Source organism: Gopherus evgoodei, chromosome 1 (assembly GCF_007399415.2).
Source record: "Gopherus evgoodei ecotype Sinaloan lineage chromosome 1, rGopEvg1_v1.p, whole genome shotgun sequence".
In the NCBI taxonomy this organism is placed as follows: domain Eukaryota; kingdom Metazoa; phylum Chordata; order Testudines; family Testudinidae; genus Gopherus; species Gopherus evgoodei.
Window position 1 is genome coordinate 196,272,315 of NC_044322.1, and position 23,748 is coordinate 196,296,062.

Consider the following 23,748-nt stretch of genomic DNA (forward strand, 5'->3'; position numbering starts at 1 on the left):
TCTCATGGCTTGTAAGGCAGCACTCATGCCTCAGCCTCACAAACATTACAGCCTATGAAAACATTAATACTTAGAGACTAGCTGGCTCAAAAGAATGATCCTGAACTAGGAAATCTTTTGCAACCAGGTCAGTGGTCTTTCCTTGACTAATGACTGAAAACCATTGCCACGTGATGGCCTATTACCACCACAAATGTTGACACTCAGCAAAAAGATCAATGGTTCAATGGGCAAATTGAGATTGAGCTACTCTCTGCCATTGGAGCTGATTCCCTGGTCCCACTAGATTTGAAGCACAGTGTTGGGTAAGTTTGCATTGCTGCTCTAAGCGTTCAGTTTCCAGCCTTCTTTATCCAGAATCTTTTATTTAATGAAATCTTACAAGGAAAAATATACCCAGAGAGATAGGTATCATCTACTTACGCTGTGATGTTTCACTTTCACTGGTGGCTATGGTGTTGGTATAGCCTTGTGTATCTGTGGGAGAATCAAACTGGCCTGTTGGAAAACAAAGCAGCAGTTTGCAAAAGTTGTGCTAGACAACATTGTTGTGCTTACCATTCCTCAGACTCTCCTCACTGTCTCCTGACTGGATGATGATTAATGGCTGTTTCATCTAATATCAGCAGTTTTGGTTAATTCACAGACAAGCATGATGATACAGAACTGGATGGGACTTTCTTTACAGAAACCCAAAGCAAGGTTTGGGGTTTTGTCATCAAGTAGAAACACAGCATGATTTAATGAAAGGATGATTCAAGTTTGTGAACATTTCTAACGAACCTAGTCTGAGTTTTGAGAAATGTGAACTGATTTATCATTTCAATGGGAAATCAGTTGAAACTTGGTGGTTTTAATTGAGTTTTGGGGCTCGTTCAAAACTGAAGCCAAACATACATGAATCAAAACTGTGGAAAAGGTTCTCTGCATGAACATCTATGAAACAAACCCATGTTTTATCCAGCTCTAGCAAGATGATGTTTTGAGATAGTGACTATCAGGACTTTCGTAAAAGCCAATTCCAATTCTCCATTTAACAGATCAAAAGGAATCAAGTGAAATGCTAAATAGGCTAGAGCTGAACCAGCTATTTATCAGGAATTTGACATTCTGGCAGATAACACGCAACCTCCCAGATGGCTTATTTCAGACTTGCTAAAAATGTCAGTCCTTCTTGACACCTGTCTGATTCTGCAAGAATGGCACTAAGTCATCGGAGAATGTTTGCAAGCCTGAGAAGGTGAGACAAAGCTATTACCTAACACACAAAATGCAAGTGTCTTCGGGTGCTGCACACGAGGGATTAACATGAAAGCTAAGCATAGAACAGGCTGCCCTTGCAAGAGCTCCAATCCTGCCCCCTTACAGCCTTCCAATCTATTTGTGTGCACTCTCTGCTTGTATCAATTCCCTGAAACCAGCTGTCTCCTGGATTTTCAATAAGAGTGCTGTGAAATAAGAAGTTGAATCAAACAACTTTTATACTAATGAGGATTTAGAAGGCAAATCCTCTGCTCACGAACTCAGTTGACTCCCAGGGCATCTTCTGAAGAAGCCTATGGTGACACTGGTGTGGAAAGAAGTGAGTGAGTTATTAGAAAGGAAGGAGCAGTGTTATGCAGAGCACTGGGTCACCCATACACCCAAAGACCCTGTCTATTGTGCAACTGTAATTGAGTCAGGGGAACCAGCTCCAACACAGTTGTTCCCTGTTTACAGGAGATAAGACATGCCAAAGTCCTGTTTACATCACAGCTTTTTACCAATTCCTGAGCCAGTTATAACATGTTCTAATTAGGTTGGCACAGGCTCATTTATATCTGTAGTGTAGCTGAAGCCTTATTTGGGTGGCAGACATTTATATTTGCATATTGCAAGCAAGCTAAAAGGTTTTCATTTATTTTATTTATTTATTTCACAAGGAGGCTGAGGTAATAAATCTTTTATTGGACTAATTTATGTTGGTCAAGCTTGAGAGATGAGCTGTCAAGGTTACACATTTTGTTTGGCAGCTCTTTGCTTGCCTCCACATAATCCAGCTGGCATCTTGCTACTATTTCTATGTCTTTGAACCTGTTTAGATTCTCCACTTTATTTTACACTATCTTCTTACCTTCTCAAAGTATATGTTATTACTAAGCCATTCAGTTTCTGCCTCTGGTGTCATCACTCACCCAGGCTGCCAATGTCTGTCTACAGGTCTGTGTAAGTATTGTTACGCTAAGCTAATTTGCATAGTCACACTCCACAATTTAAGGAATATTTACAATACCAGAATCAAGAGCGTTGGTCTTTTGCCATCACATGTAAGTGAAGCTGCTAAAGATACCTTTACATATTTCAGGCCAGATTCATCTCTTCAGAAAGTGGAGACAATTCCCACTGACTTCCACAGGAGTGGTACAGCCTCCTGGAGGGCTGAATTTGACCCAAGAGGTGGAATTAGCCAAGGTAAGAGCTCTTGCTGAATCAGCTTGTTATTACAGGTAGGTATGGAACTAACAAATGTGTATTCTGGGATAGGCAACCTTCTGAAAAGCTTTAATGTTTGAGTGTAATTAGTGTAATTAAGAGGATAAACACTCATTATGGAAACAGCCCACTACGTCAAACTGGGTGCACTGCAGCCATATGACACTGGAGAAGCTGAATTTAAAAGAAAAGAAAAACAATCACTTTTGCTCTATGTTCTATGTACTTCAGATATGTAGTGTCTGCCCTTCTCTGAAGTCTAAGATGACAGAAGACCAATGCCCACAGTACAGCTGACACTGAGCACTGTCTGTATTGTAATATACAAATATATTTTCATTTGTGAGCCATGACTATGGTGTTGCTCTGAGGAGGACGATGAGACTAGAGTAGTCTGTTGCACTAACTCTTTTCCATGCCCCGGGGTCTGCCATTCTTCACAGCATGTGGTTTGTCTTTTACATTCTGGGGTAACGTTCTGGGGTTGTTTCATTTGTGCATTATGTGCCAGTAAGTCTACAGCCTATTGCTAGCAAGACAAGAAAGAATGCCTGCCTAATCCTGGATCATACAAGCTGCTGGAGGGAGAGACAGACAACTGGGCCTCATAATGCAAACAACCCTTAAAAAGGCAGTGTTTCGATGACTAGAAGGTTCTTGGTTCTAGGAAGGACCTTGTTATTCCAAACCATCAGGGCCAAACCATATGTAAGAGGCTCAGAATTTAGTCTGCTTTGATTCATGGGATTGTCATAGAGTTGTCAGGTGTACACCAGAGACATTTGTTGTGAGCTAATCCCTCCAGGGGAGTTTGAATAAAATCCTGCATTACACTTTCAACTAGAGCTGGGTGAACAATAGATTTTTTTGGTTCAATGGCAATTCCAAAAAAGTGTGTGCGTGCGTGTGTGGCGGGGAGGGGATGAGGGAGATAGTTTAGGACCAAACATATATTTTTTCAACCTGAAATGAAATGTTTTGTTTTGATTTTGAGCATTTTTTTAAAAAAAAAATTTAAGTAAAATTCAAGCAATTTTTTTAACAAAAAATAATTTCAGACAAAAAACCAAAATGCTTCATTTTGAAAGTGTAGAAATGAAAATATTTTGAAATGTTTTACTCTTTTTTTACTTAAGCAGTTTGGCAAAATTAACACAAATTTGTGAAACGTTTTGGGGTAGCTGAATCTGCTTTTTTTTTTAAACCAAAAAAAAGGTGTGAAAATTTTACCCAGCTCTGCTTCCAGCTGAGTCATATTTCATCATGCAAACCTGAGCATCAGCAAGACCCACTAAGGCTGCCGCAGATGGAAGAAAGGAAATCACTAAGCTGAGTCATGCATTGTAAATATTTTATTTCTCTACGCACTCTGTGGATGCTCTGGTGCTCCAATACTTAGTGTGAACTTTCAGTATCTGTAATATAGTCCCATTTTCAAATATCTTTTTAATTATAAAAACATATATACACAATATTTTTGCTCAATTCACTTTCTAAAACTGGTGCATATTTTCTGAAACAAACAATACATACTACTACATCATAACCATGATTTCTCACATCAGTTTATTCTTAAACTGCCAACTATCAGATTAGAGAGACAAGGTTGGTGAGGTAATACCTTTTATGGGACCATCTACACTGCAAACTACCAGATTGTAACACAGTGTGGAATAGGATTATACCTATGGTGTAAATATAAGTTGTGTATTTTTGCCAAAAAATTGATGTCAGTTATTTAGTGTCTATCTGTATTTAACTTTTTTCTTTAATTCCTGCAGCAATACAGAAACCATTTCGGACACAAGAATGAACCTGAATCATACTTATGTAAGCAGAGTCAGGATAAGCTCTACCCTTACATCTGGTGGAAAGAATGTCAGAGAGTGTATTTGCATAGGCACGCCTACCCTATCCCAGACTGCTGACCTGTGGGACTGCTTGGTGACAAATGACTCACCCTCAGTTGGGTGGTACTTGCTAGACAAGGGACATGGGTTCCAAAACCCAGTGAATTGAGAGAGGCTGGGGATAGGTATCTGTGCCTGGTGGTGCAGTCTCCTTGTGGAGCCAGAAGCACCAGTTCCACCCTCTCCTCTCTCCACTGTGGAATGTCAGAGTTGATTTTTTTCATTCCCTCAAGAATCTAAATACAGGTTACTGAGCTGAACTCAACTCACTTTGGACTAACGGTGCACTAGCACTGGGGCTCCCCCACTAAGAGCTGAGATCACTAAAGAGCTGAAATAACTGAGCTGAGAGCACTGAGTACTGTGCTAACTAGTGGGGGAGCCTGAAGATATGCTGTGGAACAGAGCAGCTGGTGGAGTGGAGCAGTTGTGGGGACAGCTGGTGGCAGCAGAGCTGCTGGCAGAGCGGAGTAGCTGTGGGATGGGTGGAGCCGAGCAGTTTGCAGAGAGAACTGGAGCAGCTCATGGAGCAGAGCAGCTGGTGGAGCGGAGCAGTTTCTGAGGACGGCTGGAGGAGCAGCGTGGAGCAGCTGGTAAAGCGGAGCAGTTCATGGAGAAGGCGGAAGCAGAACCCACGGAGAGGCAGGGCAGTTGGCCCCGGACCACGTAAGGTGCCCCTTTCTACCCAGGCTGGGGGGAGGGATCTCTACAGATAAACTCTCAAACTCTGGGGTGGCATTGACCAGAGACTTTTGGGTTGTTGGACTTTGGGGTGATTGGACTTAAAACTCTAAGGGGAAAAAGGACAGTGCCAAACGTACTTGGAGGTGGGTTTTTGTTTATAGTTTGTGTTATAACCCTGTTTGTGGTGTTTCTCCAATGGGATGCCGCATTAATTCCTTCCTTTATTAAAAAGATTTTGCTACACTCAGACTCCGTGCTTGCGAGAGGGGAAGTATTGCCTCCTAGAGGCGCCCAGGGGGGTGTGGTATGTGAGTGTCCCAGGTCACTGGGTGGGGGCTCGAGCCAGTTATGCATTTTGTTACTGAAACGGAACCCCTGGATACTGAACCCGGCCCTTGTTGCTGCCAACTCAGAGGGGCAGAAGGGTTACACTTACTTCGTGCAGTGGAAACAGATTCAGAGGTTACTGGGCTTGTGAAGTCTAAGGAAGTTGAAGATGTAGTTTGAAGTCCTATGTAAAAGAAATATTATGTGATAAGGCATTTAGTTCATGGCATGCTTGGTATTATTATTACAGTAGCACCTAGAGTAACCAACCAAGGTCAAGACTGTTGTACTAAGCCCAGTGCTAACATACAGTTAGAGACTCTGCTCCAAGCCTATTGAAGTTTAAGAGCAGATGCATATTTAAGTTTAAGAGAATTACATAAATGTAGAAAATTAACAAGACAGTCAGAGGAGGAGGCTGCGGATGATAATAGAAATACTTTTTTGAATAGGCTAGCTATGTGCACTATTTTTAAGTATCTAAGGTTGCTAGGTTTGTGTGTGGGGTGAGTGCTGTATGCTCTTTATTCCCACTTTCAATCTAGTCAAACAAGGTCTTCGCAGTTTTAGCCTTGACATCTTGGATTACCAAGCAGGTCTGGTGTTTTCCAAACTCTTTCAAAAGGAGAGGCAGGACACAGTAAGGCAGGACACAGTAACTGATACAAATGAAAATTATACCATTATCTCTAAGCTTGTTTTAGCCCAGGAATGGTGGCATTGTTAATTAGACCTATTAAGTGGTCACTACAGAAAGGCTTTCCTTTGTATAACACTATATGTAGCCCATGCTAATGTTATGTGGATTACATATCCATGAAGTTGCAACAATGAGGTCATAATCAATTTAAACTTCTAAGCAAATATTCATGGATTCCTGTCAACTAAGAACCACACATAAAACTAATTTTACCAACCAACAGTCATGTTGTACCATTTGAGTTAGGGGATGCAGAATTGGACCAAATGGAAAAGTGAAATCTAGAAACCTTGCAGTGAGGGTAGGAACTTCATATTTATGACATGTCTGGTGATACATTAATATTGAATATGGAACATATGGCTCTTATTAATAGTGAAGACGTGCAGTTATGATGTTTGAGTGCAGGGGTACTTTTCACTTCTGGTCTATCTCCTCTCTATCACCACCATATCAATTATCTGTAACAGTAATAAGATTTTTATAAAGTATTTTACTTTATTTTTTAATTTGGTGCTCAGGGTGGGGGTGGGGATGTGGGAGGTGCATGGGATGTGTGGGGGCTGGGGATGTGGGGGGTGCCAGAGTCAGGGCTGGGGTCATGGCGGGGCTGAAAGAGTCAACAGAGGGCTGAGTGGGTATGAGGGAGGTACAGGGCTCAGGGCAGGGGCATGGGGGGTGTGTGGGGGTACAGGGATCAGGGCTGGGTGTGTGTGGGGGTCAGGGCTCAGGTCAGAGGGCTGGGTGACTGCTCCCCTCAGAACCCCCAACCCCCCCGCTCCTTGTCCCCTGACTACCCCCTCCTGGGACCCCTGCCCATAACTGCTCCCCAGGACTCCATCCCCTATCTAAGCCTCCCTGCTCCTTGTCCCCTGACTGCCCCCCTAGGACCTTACCCACTACCTGTCCCCTGACTGCCCAGACCCTTATCCACACCCCCGCCCCCAGAAAGACCCCCTGGACTCCCATGCATATCAAACCACTCCCCGCCCCCTGACAGAACCCCCAGAACTCTGGACTCATACAACCCCCCCGCTCCCTGCCTGCCTCAACCTCTCCACACCCCTGCCTCCTGACAGCGTCCCAGAACTCCAAACTCATCCAACCCCCCCAAGCTCCTTGTCCCCTGACCACCCCCTCCAGAGACCCCCCACCCTAACTGGCCCCCCAGGACCCTCCTTTCTCCCTATCCCCTGACTGCCCTGACCCCTATCCACCCCTCACCCCTAACAGATCCCAGACTCCCATGCCCCATCCATCCGCCCTGCTCCCTGACTGTCCCCTCCAGGGACCCCTTCCCCTAGCCACCCCTCCCTCTGGATCCCACCCCCTTTCCAACCCATTGCTCCCTGTCCCTTGATTGCCCCCACCCCTTATCCAACCTCCCCAGCCCCGGACCCCTTCCATGAGGCTCCAGGCAGAGCCAGATATGCTGCCCATGGGAGCACACAGCCTCGCCCTTCAGAGCACTGTGTGCGCAATAGCAGGGCTCCGGATGAGCGGGGAGCGTCTTTCCCTCCCCACGGAGCCAAATGCTGCCCCGCGGGAGCGCGCAGCCCTGGCTCCCAGAGGGCTGCATGCGCAGCAGCAGGGCTCCAGGGGTAAGGGGGGAAGGCGGGGAAGGGGCCAGAGGCTTGCTGCGCTTGGCTGGATGCTCTGGCCGGGGAGTGCGGACCCTGTGGCTTGCCGCGCTGGCAGGATTTTTAATGGCACGGTGGAGTCCCGGCAGGCCGCAGTGTGCCATTAAAAATCAGCTCTCGTGCAGTCTTTGGCACGTGTGCCATAGGTTGCCGATCCCTGCACTAGAGCATGAACACATTCTGAACTGTGATTCTCAGTCTTGCCTCATTGTGTGCCTGATGCATAAGCACAGGTCAAGTACAGACAAGAATCTATTAGCAGAAAAATAGGATGAAATATTTTACCTGTGGTAGCCATGATTATTGATGGAAATGTTGAAATTTCAGGATCTATAAGCAACCAAATCCAACAAGGACTTTTAAATAGCTTTTTCAGTACAGCAATGTCATTTATTATGTTCCTGAAAATAGAGCCACTAAGGGTTCCAAAGGCACAAGGCAATTTACAAAACCTCACACTGATCTTTCAGAGAAATCAATATAATCAGGAGATGCAGAGACTCATAAGCAAGGAAAAGCTGAAAGCCATTCATCTATGCATGCCATTCTAACAGGTGATTATGGGGGAGCATGCTAACAAACAAATGTGGTCAACCTAAGGGTTGTGTGCAATGTTGCTACAGATATTCAACCCCCCTGACATCATCGCTTATTTGGCAAACCTTAGGCCAGGTTTAAGTGTGTGTTCTTCAGTTGGGTTGATGCTATTGACCAGGTTCCACAGCCAGAACAAGTCCCCTCTCCTTTCTCCTATATGGGGACACCAGAAGGCCACTCCCCCATTGGAGTCTTCCATACACCCTTGAGGGGCAGGCCACATCCAGCTCAAGGAGAATCCCAAAGGGAGGAGAGTAGGTCATCAACTTTCCCTGAGTATGTCCAAAGTAAGCACGATGTCCTTGAAACAGGAGGGGAGGACCAACTGCTGTGAAGGTGAAGAGGATGAGGGTTCTTTTTCTGTATGACAAGAATCTTCAAGCAGGGGCTGTGCCATTGACAGCTCCTGTCCACAAAACACTGCAGGTTCATGTGCCCACAGTAACTTGGACTCTGTAGGGTTTGTATAATTCTAGTGAACACCAAGGAGGGAGGGGAATCATTTAGGCTGCTACAAGGGTGCATAACTAGGAGTAAAGCTTTGAAACTGAAATTCTGATATATACTGCAGAATGCACTGCACTGTATCTGAAAAAGCCACTATATGTTAGTTAATAGGAGACAGCAGGCTTCTCTGTGCAGATTGAAATTTCTTCTTGTTTCATCTGGTACTGTTTTTAGCTTCCATATAAGGAGAGATTAAAAATACTGGGACTATTCATCTTTGAAAAGAGATGACTGTGGGGTGATATGATAGAAGTCTATAAACTCATGAATGGTGTGGAGAAAATGTATAAGAAAGTTTTATGTACCCTTTCACATAACACAGGAAACAAGACTCGCCCAATTAAATTAATAGGCAGCAGGTTTAAAACAAACAAAAGGAAGTACTTCACACAACACACAGTCAACCTGTGGAACTGATTGCCAGGGGATGTTGTGAAGGCCAAAACTATAACTAGACTTAAAAAAAAAAAGTTCATTGAGAATAAATCCATTAATGGATATTATCCAGAATGCCAAGGAAGCAACCCCATGCTCTGGGTGTGACTAAGCCTGTGATTGCCAGTTGCTGGGACTGGATGACAAGGGATTTATCACTGGATGATTGCCTAGTTCTGTTCATTCTCTTTGAGGAATCTGGCCTTGGACACTGTTGGAAGACAAGATATTTGGCTAGATGGACCATTGGTCTGACCTAGTATGGTCATTCTTATGTTCTTAAATTTAATATAACCCATACCCAGATTAGACCAATGACTTAACAGCAGCACTTTTCATGACCATTTAAGTATTCACTGCCTCTCACACCATTGGCCTACAAGGGCACTGGACACTCCTTTTTCCAAGTTCAATATGCACCGATTCTTCTATATACATATAGACCTACATAGACACATACATATATACATACAGGCAGATCACTCAACGAATCACTGAAATGTAGTTATCTCTAGTGTGGAACACACTGGAGTATTTGCTCCAACAATACTACTCAACAGCAGCTAAGTTCGGGGATGTGAAGAATAATTTGTCTAGCTGAAACTATCAGCAGAACTGACAGTGACAGAAAGCAAGAATTTGGTCAAAACGGATGCCTGAATTAACAAGCAGACTGTTGTGAAATGTGCCATTAACTCTTTAAAAATCACAAGTGTATAGGAACTTGGTAGTGTGCCTAATCACATGAATGAAGTGTTGTTAACAGTATCCACCTAATGTTCTTCTCAGGCATCAGTTCAATACTGAGAGCCACCTATTCAACTGCCAACCCAAACTTCCAGAAGAACCTTCAGTGATCCTTAAACTACGTCCCATTCAAAGAGTAAGTAGGCTCCCTTCTGCTTAGCTTATGAGAATTAGCTATGATAGATCACAGCTCAAAATGGTGCAACTTTGATGGTAGCAGCACAATTAAGTCTTCTGTTGTTTTCTGAACTTCTGATAATTGCACCAAAGCAGAGTATTCTAACTATGCTGTTCAGTCCATCCAGAAATGCTATGGCAAGTTTGGGTGCCCACTATTCCAGCAGGAAAACAGAGCATTAGAAACTTGTGCACGTATATGAGTGCACCAGTTGGAAAACAAATAACACAATACTAAATGTAGTGAAGAGTAATTTATCTTACCTTTTGTAGCTGTGGTTGTAAAAGCTGGAAATGGCCCTTTGTTATATACATGGCCTGGGAATAGCCAAATAAAATCAGTTCTTAAATAAGACAATAAACTTGTGTTTATAATAAGATCTTTAAAATAATTCACTTGTGGTGTGCCACAAGGTAAAAGCATCACATTGCAGCTATCTTAGTACCACTATGATTTTTCCTTTTTAAAAAAAAACTCATAAGTTTTTGCACTGAGGAGCACTATGTTGGTATTAGTAAATCCTATAGTCAAGTTTGGAAATGATTGATTGTTGATACAACTTCAGCGTGGGGCTGACCTTATCAGTATTTGGAGTTTTAAAAGAAGATCACTTTTAAAAAATCTTTTCAGTTATTTTAAATTATATACATCTGACAATCCCTCGACACACTTATCTCCCCTGCAGAAACCTTTCAAAATCTTGGCATGTAAACATTCTTCACTGGGAAGCATACCAATAACTAAATGTGACCAACACTGGCTGCAAAGCAACAAAGTCATTAACATTTGAAAGTTAAGACTGGACATACGTAGTAGGCATTGGTCACTAAGGAATGAATCATGTCCCCATCACAGCGACAAATACAAAGTCTTTGCACTAGGGAGGAACGAGGGTGGCGGAGAAACAGTGCACATGCATCTGAATGCCAGTGGACTGCTAACCCTTCCTTAATTACTGAGTGGGAAAAGAGATGCCCCACAGCCATTACAGCATCCCCAGGAATGCAATTACTCTATAGGCTGCTATGATCCCATGTCCATGAAGGTGTAATGCAGGGGAGTTCTCCATTCATCTCCCACAATAGTGGAATCCAAGGCACCCAGCTGCTGTTAATGGAATGCAGAGAGGGCTCCATGCATCCTACCTATTGGTTTGACTGTCTTCAGAGCCTTTTTCATCCCTTACTCTCACTGCACATAATCTGGTCTTAACTCTCAGAGGTTTGACTTTCCAGACAGCTTCACTGTGCACATGCATGCCTTTCCCCAGGAGCTCACATTGAAAAGTGCTTGTTAATAATAATGTACTGATGCCTTGTAGCTAAGCCAGTGTATACTTAGCTCAAGACTGTAACAGGCAGTGGTGTAAGAGTAAATGGAATGAGTTCCCTTCCACATGTGCGGAAGCCAACTGTTTTTTTAAGCTGTTGTAGTTTATGTTTGACAGATCCTTAGCACAGTTAAGGTCTTACCTTGAAACTGCACACGCAGTATTGCCTGACACATGCTCATGTAAGTTCTATACATACAATCTTGTATTTCCCTGAGCCTGGGATTTTTTTTTAAGTTAAAGAAAGCTCAATGCATTCTGTGTTCTGAATATTTTAGATTTCAGATGTGTCGTAATTAAAGATGACTTACCAGAAGAAATTATTATTTCTCCAGATGAAATATTCCACGTTTTATTCCCCTGAAAGGGAAAACTACACATGCACCAGAAAGTCTGATTAGTGTCTGACTGGTTTGTACTTTGTATCTTCAGTATTGATCTCAATTCATAGAAACCTTCACCATCTTTCAGATTTTCAGCTTCAATAGATATTCCTGAGAGTAAGATGGAAAAGCCATTAGTCCTTCTTTTATGCCCTGTCCCATAAATCAGAACTGTGCGAAATGCTAGCTCTGAAAAACGAACTCATACAGTTTAAGGTTTCTTAACTCAGATCTGGTACAAAGATTTAATCAGATAAACATGACTGTTCCAAGTTGTCATTTCCATGAATGGAATTGTTGCATGGGAGCCATCACTGCTTGTCAGCTGTTCTTCACTGGAAGTATAGATGTTCCTTCTGCACTGAAACAAGTACCCAAAACCCTCCACCTAACATGCATAATGCAGCACCAATTGCTTTTCTTTTGGCTTATAAGAATATTATTTCTGATTAACATTTATTACCTCCAAATTGGTCTTTAAAAATCTCTCCATCCACATACCATGTGAGGCTTGGCTTGGGAAATGCCTTCTTTACAATACAGGTAAGACTAGCCTATAGGATAGTAAGAATAAGTCAAGTTATTAGTCTAAACATTTCTGACTTGATTCGTGTTACTGAAATATTCATTACAAATATAATAATTAAAAATTGTACTAACATATTGCCCATTCCCATTTAGTAACAACCATTTACTTCTCTTTTAGGATGATGACATTTCTTATCTAGTTCTTTCTATTTCTAAAGCAAAGGAAAGATTTATCAAGCTCAAGGGACTGCTGAACTGAATGTAGAAACATTTCACCCTCAATATAGATCTTTGAGTGAAAGCTGGGCCAGGTTGGGAGGATTTAAATTCATTATCCAATTCTGTTAGTGGCTTGAGAGAGATGGGATGGTTCTCAGTTTTACTCCTAGCAGATAGATAGATATCCATGTTAAAAAAACCCCAAAAAACAATTGTATAAGGAAAGAATTCAGCTAAGTCCAGACAATGCACTAAAGAAAAAAAGGGAAGTTTAGGGCACAACCTCTTTTATTTCAGATATTCTGATAGGTCCTCAGAAAGACCGCCTGGCACAAGGATGTGCAAAGTACATAGAACTAGCTATCATAGAACTGGGTACACCTATGTCAAAGATTACAGAGACACCAGAAGCCTATGTGTTGCACCCTACGTGGAATAGCAAAGGACAGACCATACTTACTCCCAAGCATCTGACACATTTACCCCCTAATTGGGTTTTGTGGCAGCCAACAAAAGGCAAAGACTGGGTAGACCTGAAGATTGGACTAGCCTCTCTCTAGAGGGGGTGCCTCCACATTGGGGCATAGACATATTAATGGATAGTGAGCATGTGGAGCCTCATCATGCCAGTGCTGCCTGTGTGTTGTAACATTTGAAGTGCTAAAAGAAGCTCAGCCTTCTTCTACTTTAAAAGTAAGAAGTTTATTTTATTATAGGGCAGTCACACACTACACATCCATCCCTTCTGAAGAAAGCAAGGCATGTAAATTGACACCAAATGCACCACAATGGTTACAAACACACATTCAGGATGGAGACTGAAATATTTTTCTTGTCGTAAGTCATCTCTGAAGTCATGCTGTACTTGATGTTTTTCCTTCTGTTCTCCCCACAGCCCTTTGTCCTTTCTTAACTATAATCTCATTTTTCAGTGCTTCTTAATGGCAAGTGCTGTCCAGACTGGATTTTATTCCTTTGAAGGGCTAAAACAGAGGAGGAAGGTGTTCAATATTTGGAGGGGGCAGGAGAAGAAGTAAAACCTCTTGAAAATACACTGAATGGTATTGAAAATTCAGCACTGAAATAGGTCATGGGGGAAATGATGACAGTTCTATGCTTTGTGTCTGACATGTGGCTAATCTGAAAGCAGGATGGATGTGGCTTATGTACGTTAGAACAGACTCTTCAGTTCACAGAACTTATTTCAGGTGTCTGCATATCAAAAGGCTAAATCTGGCTGGTCAAAAACTATGCAGACAGATTTCTTGAGAATGCTGTTACCAGTTGGTCATTGGGCAACTGATCCATTTTGTACTAAATATGATCTGAGGTGTAAAATTTGGGTAAAGATTCTGCTGACAATGTGAGCCATGTGCCCTAGCTACATTACTGTGGGCAAAGGGTAGTGATAGATGGAGAGTTGTGCCTTAGAAACTCAGTAGGGCTGCCATTAGGCAAAGAGTGTGGCAATTTAAGACACAGGATGCATTTTGCAAACATAGGTCATGCAAAGGTGGTATTGTGTCACCTCTACACGGACACCTCCACCTTAATCTTGGCAAGGGTGGTAAGTTGTATGGGCCTGTGGTGCCCACGCTCCAGCAACATTCAGGGCCTGGGGGCCTGACTCCACCAATGTTTGGGGCTGGGTCTCTTCCACGGCCTCGCCTGCCAGTTGGGTGTAGCCAGGACTGGTCGGAGCCCAAGGGAAGTTAGAGTAGCTAAAGAGCTGTTTCAACTTGCACTGGCTGGTAAAAAAGCCCCATGGGGACTGTTACATAACTGGAAACAACTTGAGTACAAAGTGGAATTCCAGCTCCTTTTAAAAAACACTGATTCCACAGCCACTTTTGCCTAGCTGTGCTCAGTGACATGGCAAACATGCTATTCAATGCCTTTAGGCAGTACTACTCCCAGCACGCTAGTGCCTGCAGTTCATACAATCAACTGGCTTTCCAGGAATCTATTCATGTGGAAAGAATCTCCCTGCCTCCTTCCACCAGCAAATAACAGAAGGAAATGTGATTGGCTAACACAATAATTGAGTTATGAGTTTTCTATAATTGGAACATCGCTGTTGCAAGGACCTAGGGTTTAGCTTAAAATCTCAAGGAAAAACTGAGCTTCACACCAATTTCTAAAGTGTTTTCAATGGTTTGGGATGGAGGCTAAAGTAGCTGGGGAAAAACAGCAGCATCATCGCAATCAATGCAATGACATATTCATCAGGCAGGCTTGCCGATATTCTTCTTTGGCCCAAGAGGCCCACTAGCAAAGGATTTGGATTTGCATTTTGTTTATTTTTCATGAGCTTACTGGTTCTGTTATCTCTGATTTTGTTCGTGCTCATCTCCCCTTACCCTACGCCCCCAAAGGCCATGCAGAATTGTACCCTACAGTAAACACCAAACTTTGGTATTTTGCCTCATTTCATTTTTACCCTACCAACAATCAATTTTAATCAACCATTAGTAGCTAATTATTCAAGTGATTTGGGGAACTTCCACCAGTTCCCCTATGAGGCTGTTCCACAGCCAAATAGAGCTTTCTATAAAGACATTTTTCCTGATAAACAGCCTCAATTTTTCTTTGTTCAGTTTCTTATCACCAAAACTGCTAGTAATATCCTCTTGGATCATCCTCAACAACTCCCTCCTGGATGCTTATGGAGGTGCAGTCAAGCGTCAACATACTTACTCTTGCAAAAATGTTCTGCGATTTTTTACAATCAGTAGCAGGCATAGTTGCTCTTTATGTCTAGTTAAAGCACACTGCTCCAACCAATATGCTGATTCACTAATAACTCAGATGAACGAACATGAAATACTGAACTTAAATCACTGATGTGACTTCCTGTGGTCCCTGAGCATTCTGTCAATTCTAATCACTCACCTCCCCAATGCTGCCTCTGGAATTATTTTGGAGGGTAATGGATATTTCCGGCTTGGCTGAAAAGCAAATAAAATACATGTTAACGAAACTGACAGCAATAACCACAGTAATTTAGCTTCTCGAAAGAGTCTTAGTATTATCTTTTTAAAAATTCATACCAAGATCAACATAATGACTACATACATGTGTTGTTAGTACACACTAAATACTGATGAAGAGGGGAAGAGACTGACACTTAGGATATACTAGAAGTAGCAATTACAAGATCTGTAACATATTTTACTGTTTTTAATGATCCTAGTATCTGAGACATATGTAGCCAAGAAATTAGTTCATAACATCTTATATACAGAATGATGATGGTCATAGCCACAGGAGAAGGAAGGCTAGGAGCATTTTCTTCCCATCAGTGTGCTTCATTTGAGTACAGCTGACTATACTAACATGAGCTTGCATATATTTTTAAGCCTGTCTAAATGATTTTTTTTCTTTTTAAAACAAGTCGCTGAACTATCATTCAAAAATAAAAGGTGCATTCTTGCACCAGGGAATGTTCAGGTCACTAATAATATCTAAGGACTTACTGGTTTAGTTATCAACACTTCAGACAGACTGTGGCTAGCGAACAATGAACCTCAAAAGATTTGAACTAACCCCCCCAAAATTAAATGCTTATCTCAACCAGAACTTACTCTCTAACCCTCTTTTGGCTGCAAAATTGGACTAGAAATCTCAGGTAACCAAGGGTTTCTTCTGAGAATTTTGATTCTTCCTATTTTCTGCTTACATCTTTCCAGATTTCAGCTGTATTGCCTTTACTCTCTATCCCAAAACGTTTGCCCAGGTTACCTCTATAGCACTATGGCATTACTTCACTGAGAAGTTCTGCCCACATCTGTCTGTCACATCAGAATAATGCAAAGCTGTTGTGTTCAGATATGTTTATCCATAACTTGGCTTTCTTTTGTCACATCTTATTGCTCTTGGAATCTTTTGCATGTGTATTCAGTTTTGCTGACTTGTTTTACTTGGACTGGCTCAGGTTTTAGTTTCAGGGGTTTGGGCGTTGTTTGTGTTGTGTGTGACATGTTGCAGGTGTTGTTTGTGGTTTATTGGTTTTTCTGGGTTTTGGAGGGTTCTCACTATTGTCTCCAGATATTGTACTGGGAGGCTGGTGCTTTTAGATATTCTGCTTCTTACCATAGCTTTAACTAGGCAGCACAGCAGAATGAACAAAAACGGTCTGGGAAGAAAATAGCCACACTTTTTCAAGCCTCAGAAATTTTGAATATTGGATGAAGATTAGGCCAGAATTTATTATATCTTAGCCATTTTTGCCCACTTTCCTTGTATATATTAATTTTAAATCACAGCTGGATACATTTTTTCCCAAGTCCATGTTGATTTCTGGCCATGCTATTTTCTCTGTTTCATGATATTATGTTTAGTGTGCAACTATTCAATCCTGCATCTACAAGAAAAGGAATTTTCCATCTAACTTCAAAGCTTCTATCAATTGTTTGGCATCCATTTAGCTTTCTAGGATCTTTACAGATGTTTTGGGACCAGGAGGAATTCGGTATCTAGCACAGTGATTTCTGCTGTTGGACTTTTATTTGACTGGTCAATCATTGGCAAGTTAAACTTGAAAAACAATTCTCACTAACTTAACTCAGAGCACTCAGTTCAAGAAAAGGCATGTTCACTATGCACATAGTTCCAGAAGTCTTCTATTAACCCCTCCCCCAACTGCTTATTGATGTTTTACGGGGGATGGAGGGGAGCACTAGATAAATCCATCAGGTCCCTGGCTTTGTTTTTATATCATATCTTACTTGAACTGTAACATAGACCCAATATAACACTTAATTGCTATCATTGACTTTTACACACAGGGTCAGTGTTTCTTCTGTGCCAAGTTAAAGCAGGACACAACAGTGAGATGGGGAGGCTTTAAGGAAAAAGCTACAGCTCCTTCGTTCTCTGTCTAGCTCATAGTGGAGGGGCTGCTGCCACCTGAGATCACTAGTTGTCATCCCCAAGTGACCATACGAGATCTGGGGACTGCTGAATCGGTGTACTATGGCCAGTCCCCCTGATTGCCCCATCCCAGCTCCTATGCTAGGAATGAATGATGCATATTAGGGACTCTAATGGCAATAATTGTATTCAGTCTCTGCTCCTTCTACACCATGTCTGAGGTGTAAAAGGAGAACAGCTGGACAGAGTGTAACCCATAGTATTGTATACAGCACATATACCAACACTGCACTCAGGTAATAAAAATATAGACATACACATGCACCATAGTAGAGGAGAAAGGAGAGTGAACACTAATCTTTACACCTGATAAAATATTAATTAACAACAAGGGGAAAGAGAAGCAAGCTGCAATCCCTCTGATCTGCACTCTGTTTGCCTTCTGAACATGTGTGACTAAGATTTGAGAGACCTCAAGTCAGCTTCTGAATCCCCCTCCAACCTTTCTGCTGACTGGGAACCAGGACGGGAAGAGTGCCAGAGACAGAAGCAATATAAGTGCCCTTCTCCTCCAGTCCAATTGCTAGGGGTTGGGCTGAGGCTACTGCAAGGCCCTCAAAGAGCATAGGAAAAGGTTTTGGTTTGTCTAGTTTATTCTGAAGTCTGCTCTGCTTCTGCCCCCTCCCATTTCCTGCTAACATGCTGGTATACGTGTCTCTGTGCACAGCCACCCTGACACAAGTTTACATGAACAGCAAGCAAAGGATATTAATGTCTAACTAATCATACACAGAACAAGCAGCTATTCTAATTGCAGTGGTTTCAGTACTTTTCAGTGCTCAAAAGACTATCCAGGTTACACTAATTATTTGTCAAATGTCACTTTTTAAGCATAATAACCATTTCTGACTCACACAAGCACAAGAGGAAATCTCAAACTATCAACTTCTATTTTTGTGTCTCACCTCAGCATGTGATAGCCCCAAAGAGTTTCCTTTTTTGAAAAATATTGCTTCCTGCTGAATCTTTGCATTCTGAGCATTGGCTCAGTGTGAGATGTGTTGTAGACTCCTGAGAGCAGGTGGTTATATAATGGATATGTTGACAGCACCTCCACAAGATGCTCATTCATTTTAGCAACCCTGGAGTTGTACCTTCAAAGATTCAGTGTACTATAAGCAAATTAATCCTTCTCAATTCCCCATGTATTTGACACAGCAAACAATGCTGTCCACTTGTATTTCAGCAGTAGATTTCCTACACTATTTGAAACAGAACAGACCATGATTTGATAAAATAGTGATATGGGATGCCTCATTTTGAGGGTGCACAGTCTGTGACAATTTAAAAGGCTCTGATTTTCAGAGGGTGGATGGATCAGTAATTTTCTGAGAATCAGGCCCTTTTAATGTGTTTCTGGTTAGGCATTAAAAAAAAAAGAAAAGAAAAAAAAAGAAGCACCCCAAATTACTAATCACTTGCTAAAATCTTAGCCGTGATGTATAATTGAGCTGGTCACAAGCCAATAAGAGCTACAATTTTATATGATCTCCATAACAAGGGCACAATGAGCTTGACTGTGAATGTACATGAATGCCCAGCTGTTACCATGCAAACTTGCATATACAAATGAGCTACTTACACACCTATTTGCATGTTGAGTGTCTATTTGTATACCCAGTAAGGTACTTTCCATAGATGCTTTCCTCCATGTTGCAGGTGTTGGCACCAATTATTGGAAATTTGGTCTTAAGTGTTTGTTAAGAAATGTGGATTTATTTTCTGAAGTAATTCACAAGAACAAAATGGCTGTCTGCGTAGCATGAATCAAAAGTCTTTATAATGCAAAAAGGAAGAGTTGTCATAAACCGCTTACCAAATACTTTCACTTTGATGATGTTCATCAGGATTCTTTCAGGATGGTACATCACACGGCAAGAGAACACCTTGCCATCGTCAACAATTTTGATTGGGGAAATCTTTAGTGCATTATCTGGACCCAGCTGAATTCTTTCCTTATACAATAAGCTATTAGTCTTATTCACATCCTGCTGGTAGAACTCTTTGATTATAAGAGTTGTTTCTTCACGTCCATTTTCCCCCTGTTTAAAACACGGACAGATGTTTCTTCCAGTCACTAACTCCTCCCTCCCTCCATCACAACCATTTCCTTCGCACCTTCTTTGAATCAAAGCCTGAGGGATCATTCTAGGGTTGCAACATTTAAGCTTGGCACTCTTTATAGCCTTTTCAATTCCTGGATCTCAGAGCCCATCACAAAAATGGTCATGATCTCCATTTTACATATGGAGGAAATAGACACAGAGTAGCTGGTTGACGAGATTATGATCAAGTCTCCTGAATTGTATTCCTGTGGCTTAGACATGAACCACTGTGTCCTTCCCACCTACAGCTACTCTTCCACACAGTGTTGGGCAACTGTAGCACATTTAAGATTAGAGAAAAATTAGAGACTTCTCTTAATCTTTTGATTTTTTTTTTATTTCTAGTTGCACCAAACTAATTGAAAAGCCGAACTTCATCATCATCTTTTGACTCCTGTGTGCCGGAGCTAGTAGCAATGCCTACAGTTATGATTGATTCCCTTTCTCTGTGCACTTCTACACACACACAATCTCAACATGTGCTGTATACTTGCACATTCTGAAACGCAGAACCTTTGCTTTTTTTCCCCAATTTATAGTTTGTGCTAATTTATATTTGGTGATGGTAATTCAATGTGAAGACTTGCCCTACAAAATTTCTAAGTTTAGGATAAATATAGTACAAAGAAGAGGTGATCCAAACTGATAGCCTAAGGAGATAGAGCCACTGGAGAAAATAAAACTTATGCTTATATTTGAAGGTCAGATTAACAAAGACACTATCAATTAGAGCTTTTCAAGAGTAACAGATGCCAACAGATATAAACCCCCCAAAAAAACAAACAAGGTACAGAAATTAATGAGCAGTTCCAAGGACATAGTTTGCCCATCTTCATCTCTGAACTACTGAAAGTAATCTTACAAGAGAAAGTTGGAAAAAATACAAAGATTCTGGCAAAAAGTAACATGCAGTGCATAAAATAACTTGTTCAACTCCAAGCCAAGAGCTTCTAAACTTGTTTTGTATGTGATTTCACATGTCTAGGCAACTGTGTTTGAGAGCTCTTTTGTTCTTCTCATTCTTAAACTGAAAGATAGCAGCGAGCAAAAATATCTATATGTAGCCTCACTTTCTGTTTCTGAAATCACCATACACATTACTTATCAAACAACCAGGAGCAGCTCAGTACATTGTGAGATAACCCTGCATGATGTTGAACATTTGGTAGTGCGCCAACAAAGCAAGAATTTAACAACTTTAAAAAAAATGATGCAGAGGGCTGGGTTTTTTTTTATTTTGGTTATTCAATTTACCAATTTCTCTATCCTTTCCAACACTCTTTTTGGTTTCAATTATTTTGTGAAAAATTAAATCACCATAGCAATGTTTTTCCTTTGTTCTCTAACACACTGTTTCCGGTGATATGTATGCTGCTTGTCAACTGTGGAGACATTGCATTTCTAGCTTTTCCTCCCTGTTGTCACAGTCTGATGTTTACTCAGGTACTGATATTATTTATAACTTTTGTCTAACAAACCTTCACTTTAACTGTTTGCACTCCCTTGTGCAAAGTATAACATTTCTATTCGCTATGTTTTTTCCTTACTGTTTAACCAATAATGGAGGGTAGTTACACTTACCATTAGCCATTTCAAAGGGTACTTGGACAAATTTACAGAAGTCATGTTCTCAAGGCATGGAATTTCCAATGTTTCATTTAATAGCATTTCCACGAACCTATAGTGCTTCTCATCTTTTATAATTGTAACAAAAAACAAGAATAAAGAAAATTATTAGCACAATATGTAATGTGCTTTAAAACAAAACATGCATTGCTCTGCTGTTCCTATGCTGTTGATTGTTTAAAAATTCAGTTAAAATACTTCCAAAAGCACAATAATCTTTTACACGCTTATTTGCTAACTGAAAACCGCAGTCCCAATTCTGCAAGCAACGCTATGCCTGAAAGTACCATTGAGTTTAACAGGAATATTGTAATGGAGTACTTGCAAAAGAAATTCTGCTAGTTGCATAATCAAGAGTTACTCTCAGAAGGAAAACTTGGAAAGGAGGAAAAAACAGAGTTTGTTCCTTCCATTTGAGACACATAAGAGTCTGAAACATCTAATTTCTTCTACTGGAATAAACCTTAACATTAATTTTTCCATCTTTTGTACTTTTCATCTGAGGATCTCAAGGAGCTTTACAAACATTGAGTAAGCCTTGCATCATCTCATGTGAGTTAAATATACTCCTTATTTTATGAATGAGGAAAGAGACAGAGGTATTAACCGAGCTGATCCAGGTCACATTGACAGTGGCACAGCTGGAAATGAAGCACAGAACTCTTAACACTCAATCCTTTTTCTACCATTGATTCTTTCTTTTTAATACAATCATGCTGTTTTTTCCCCTTCCTATAGCAGCTTTGCCCAGGAAAGTTTTGCTTAGTAATCATACAACAAAATTTAAATATGGCTGCAATAGTCTGAGCACATATTCCTTCTCCCATAACAACAGTACACTTGAAATAGTAATAACTAGGGCTGTCAAGCAATTAAAAAATTTAATTGCAATTAATCGCACTTTTAAAGAATAATAGAACACCATATATTTAAATTTTTGGATGATTTCTACATTTTCAAGTATATTGATTTCAATTATCACACATAATACAAAGTGTACAGTGCTCACTTTACTCTTATGCATCCATATCTAAAATTTGTTGTATGATTACTAAGCAAAACTTTCCTGGGCAAAGCTGCTATAGGAAGGGGAAAAAACAGCATGATTGTATTAAAAAGAAAGAATCAATGGTAGAAAAAGGATCGAGTGTTAAGAGTATTTTGACTACAAATATTTGCACAGTAAAAACCAAAATAAATAGTTTTTTTTCAGTTCTCCTAATACAAGTACTGTAGTGCAATCTCTTTATTGTGAAAGTGCAATTTAAAAATGTAGAATTACGTACAAAAAAACTGCACTCAAAAATAAAACAATGTGAAACTTTAGAGCCTACAAGTCCACTCAGTCCTACTACTTATTTAGCCAATCACTGAGACAAACAAGATTGTTTACATTTTCAAGAAATAATGCTGCCAGCTTCTTATTTACAATGTCACCTGAAAGTGACAACATGTGTTTGCATGGCACTGTTATAGTCGACATCACCAGATGCGCTCAAGATTCATATGTGCCTTCATGCTTCAACCACCATTCCAGAGGACATGCATCCATGCGATGACAGGTTCTGTTTGATAACAATCTACAGCAGTATGGACTGATGCATGTTCATTTTCATCATCTGAGTCAGATGTCACCAGCAGAAGGTTGATTTTCCTTTTTTGGTGGTTCGGCTCCATCATTTCTTTATCAGAATGTTGCTCTTTTAAGACTTCTGAAAGCATGCTCCACACTTCCTCCCTCTCAGATTTTGGAAGATGCACAAGATTCTTAAACCTTCGGTTGAGTGCTGTAGCTATCTTTAGAACTCTCACATTGGTACCTTCTTTGCATTTTGTCAAATATACAGTGAAAGTGTTTTTAAAAGGAACATGTGCTGGGTCATCATCTGAGATTTCAATAACATGAAATATGTGGCCAAATGTGAGTAAAACAGAGAAGGAGACATACAATTCTCCCCCAAGGCATTCAGTCACAAATTTAATTAACACAATTTTTTTTTAAATGATCATCATCAGCATAGAAGCATGCCTTCTGGAATGGTGGCTGAAACATGAAGGGGCATATGAATGTTTAGCATATCTGACACATAAATACCTGGCAATGCCGGTTTACAAAAAAGCCATGCAAATGCCTGTTCTCACTTTCATGTGACATTGTAAATAAGAAGAGGACAGCATTATCCCCTGTAAATGTAAACAAACTTGTTTGTCTTAGCAATTGGCTGAATAAGAATTAGGACTGAGTGGACTTGTAAAACTTTAGAACCTACATTGTTTTGATTTTTGAGTGCAGTTATGTAACAAAATACCTACATTTTTAAGTTGCACTTTCATAGTAAAGTACTTGTATGAGGTGAATTGAAAAATACTATTTCTTTTATTATTTTTACAGTGCAAATATTTGTAATAAAAATAATATAAAGTGAGC

General features: G+C 40.8%; 1 protein-coding gene across 1 annotated transcript in view; it reads right to left on the reverse strand.

Moving 5' to 3' along the window:
• CD96 (CD96 molecule) overlaps window positions 1-23,748 on the reverse strand; it is a 50,712-nt gene that overhangs the window by 16,331 nt on the left and 10,633 nt on the right. Inside the window, exons 3-11 of the mRNA XM_030581960.1 lie at window positions 21,276-21,388; window positions 19,406-19,631; window positions 15,550-15,605; window positions 12,374-12,464; window positions 11,839-12,021; window positions 10,461-10,514; window positions 8,019-8,063; window positions 5,503-5,577; window positions 424-498 (exon numbers count right to left, since the gene is read on the reverse strand). Of these exons, the coding sequence (XP_030437820.1) occupies window positions 424-498; window positions 5,503-5,577; window positions 8,019-8,063; window positions 10,461-10,514; window positions 11,839-12,021; window positions 12,374-12,464; window positions 15,550-15,605; window positions 19,406-19,631; window positions 21,276-21,388 (918 nt within the window). The remainder of the gene's footprint in view (window positions 1-423; window positions 499-5,502; window positions 5,578-8,018; window positions 8,064-10,460; window positions 10,515-11,838; window positions 12,022-12,373; window positions 12,465-15,549; window positions 15,606-19,405; window positions 19,632-21,275; window positions 21,389-23,748) is intronic.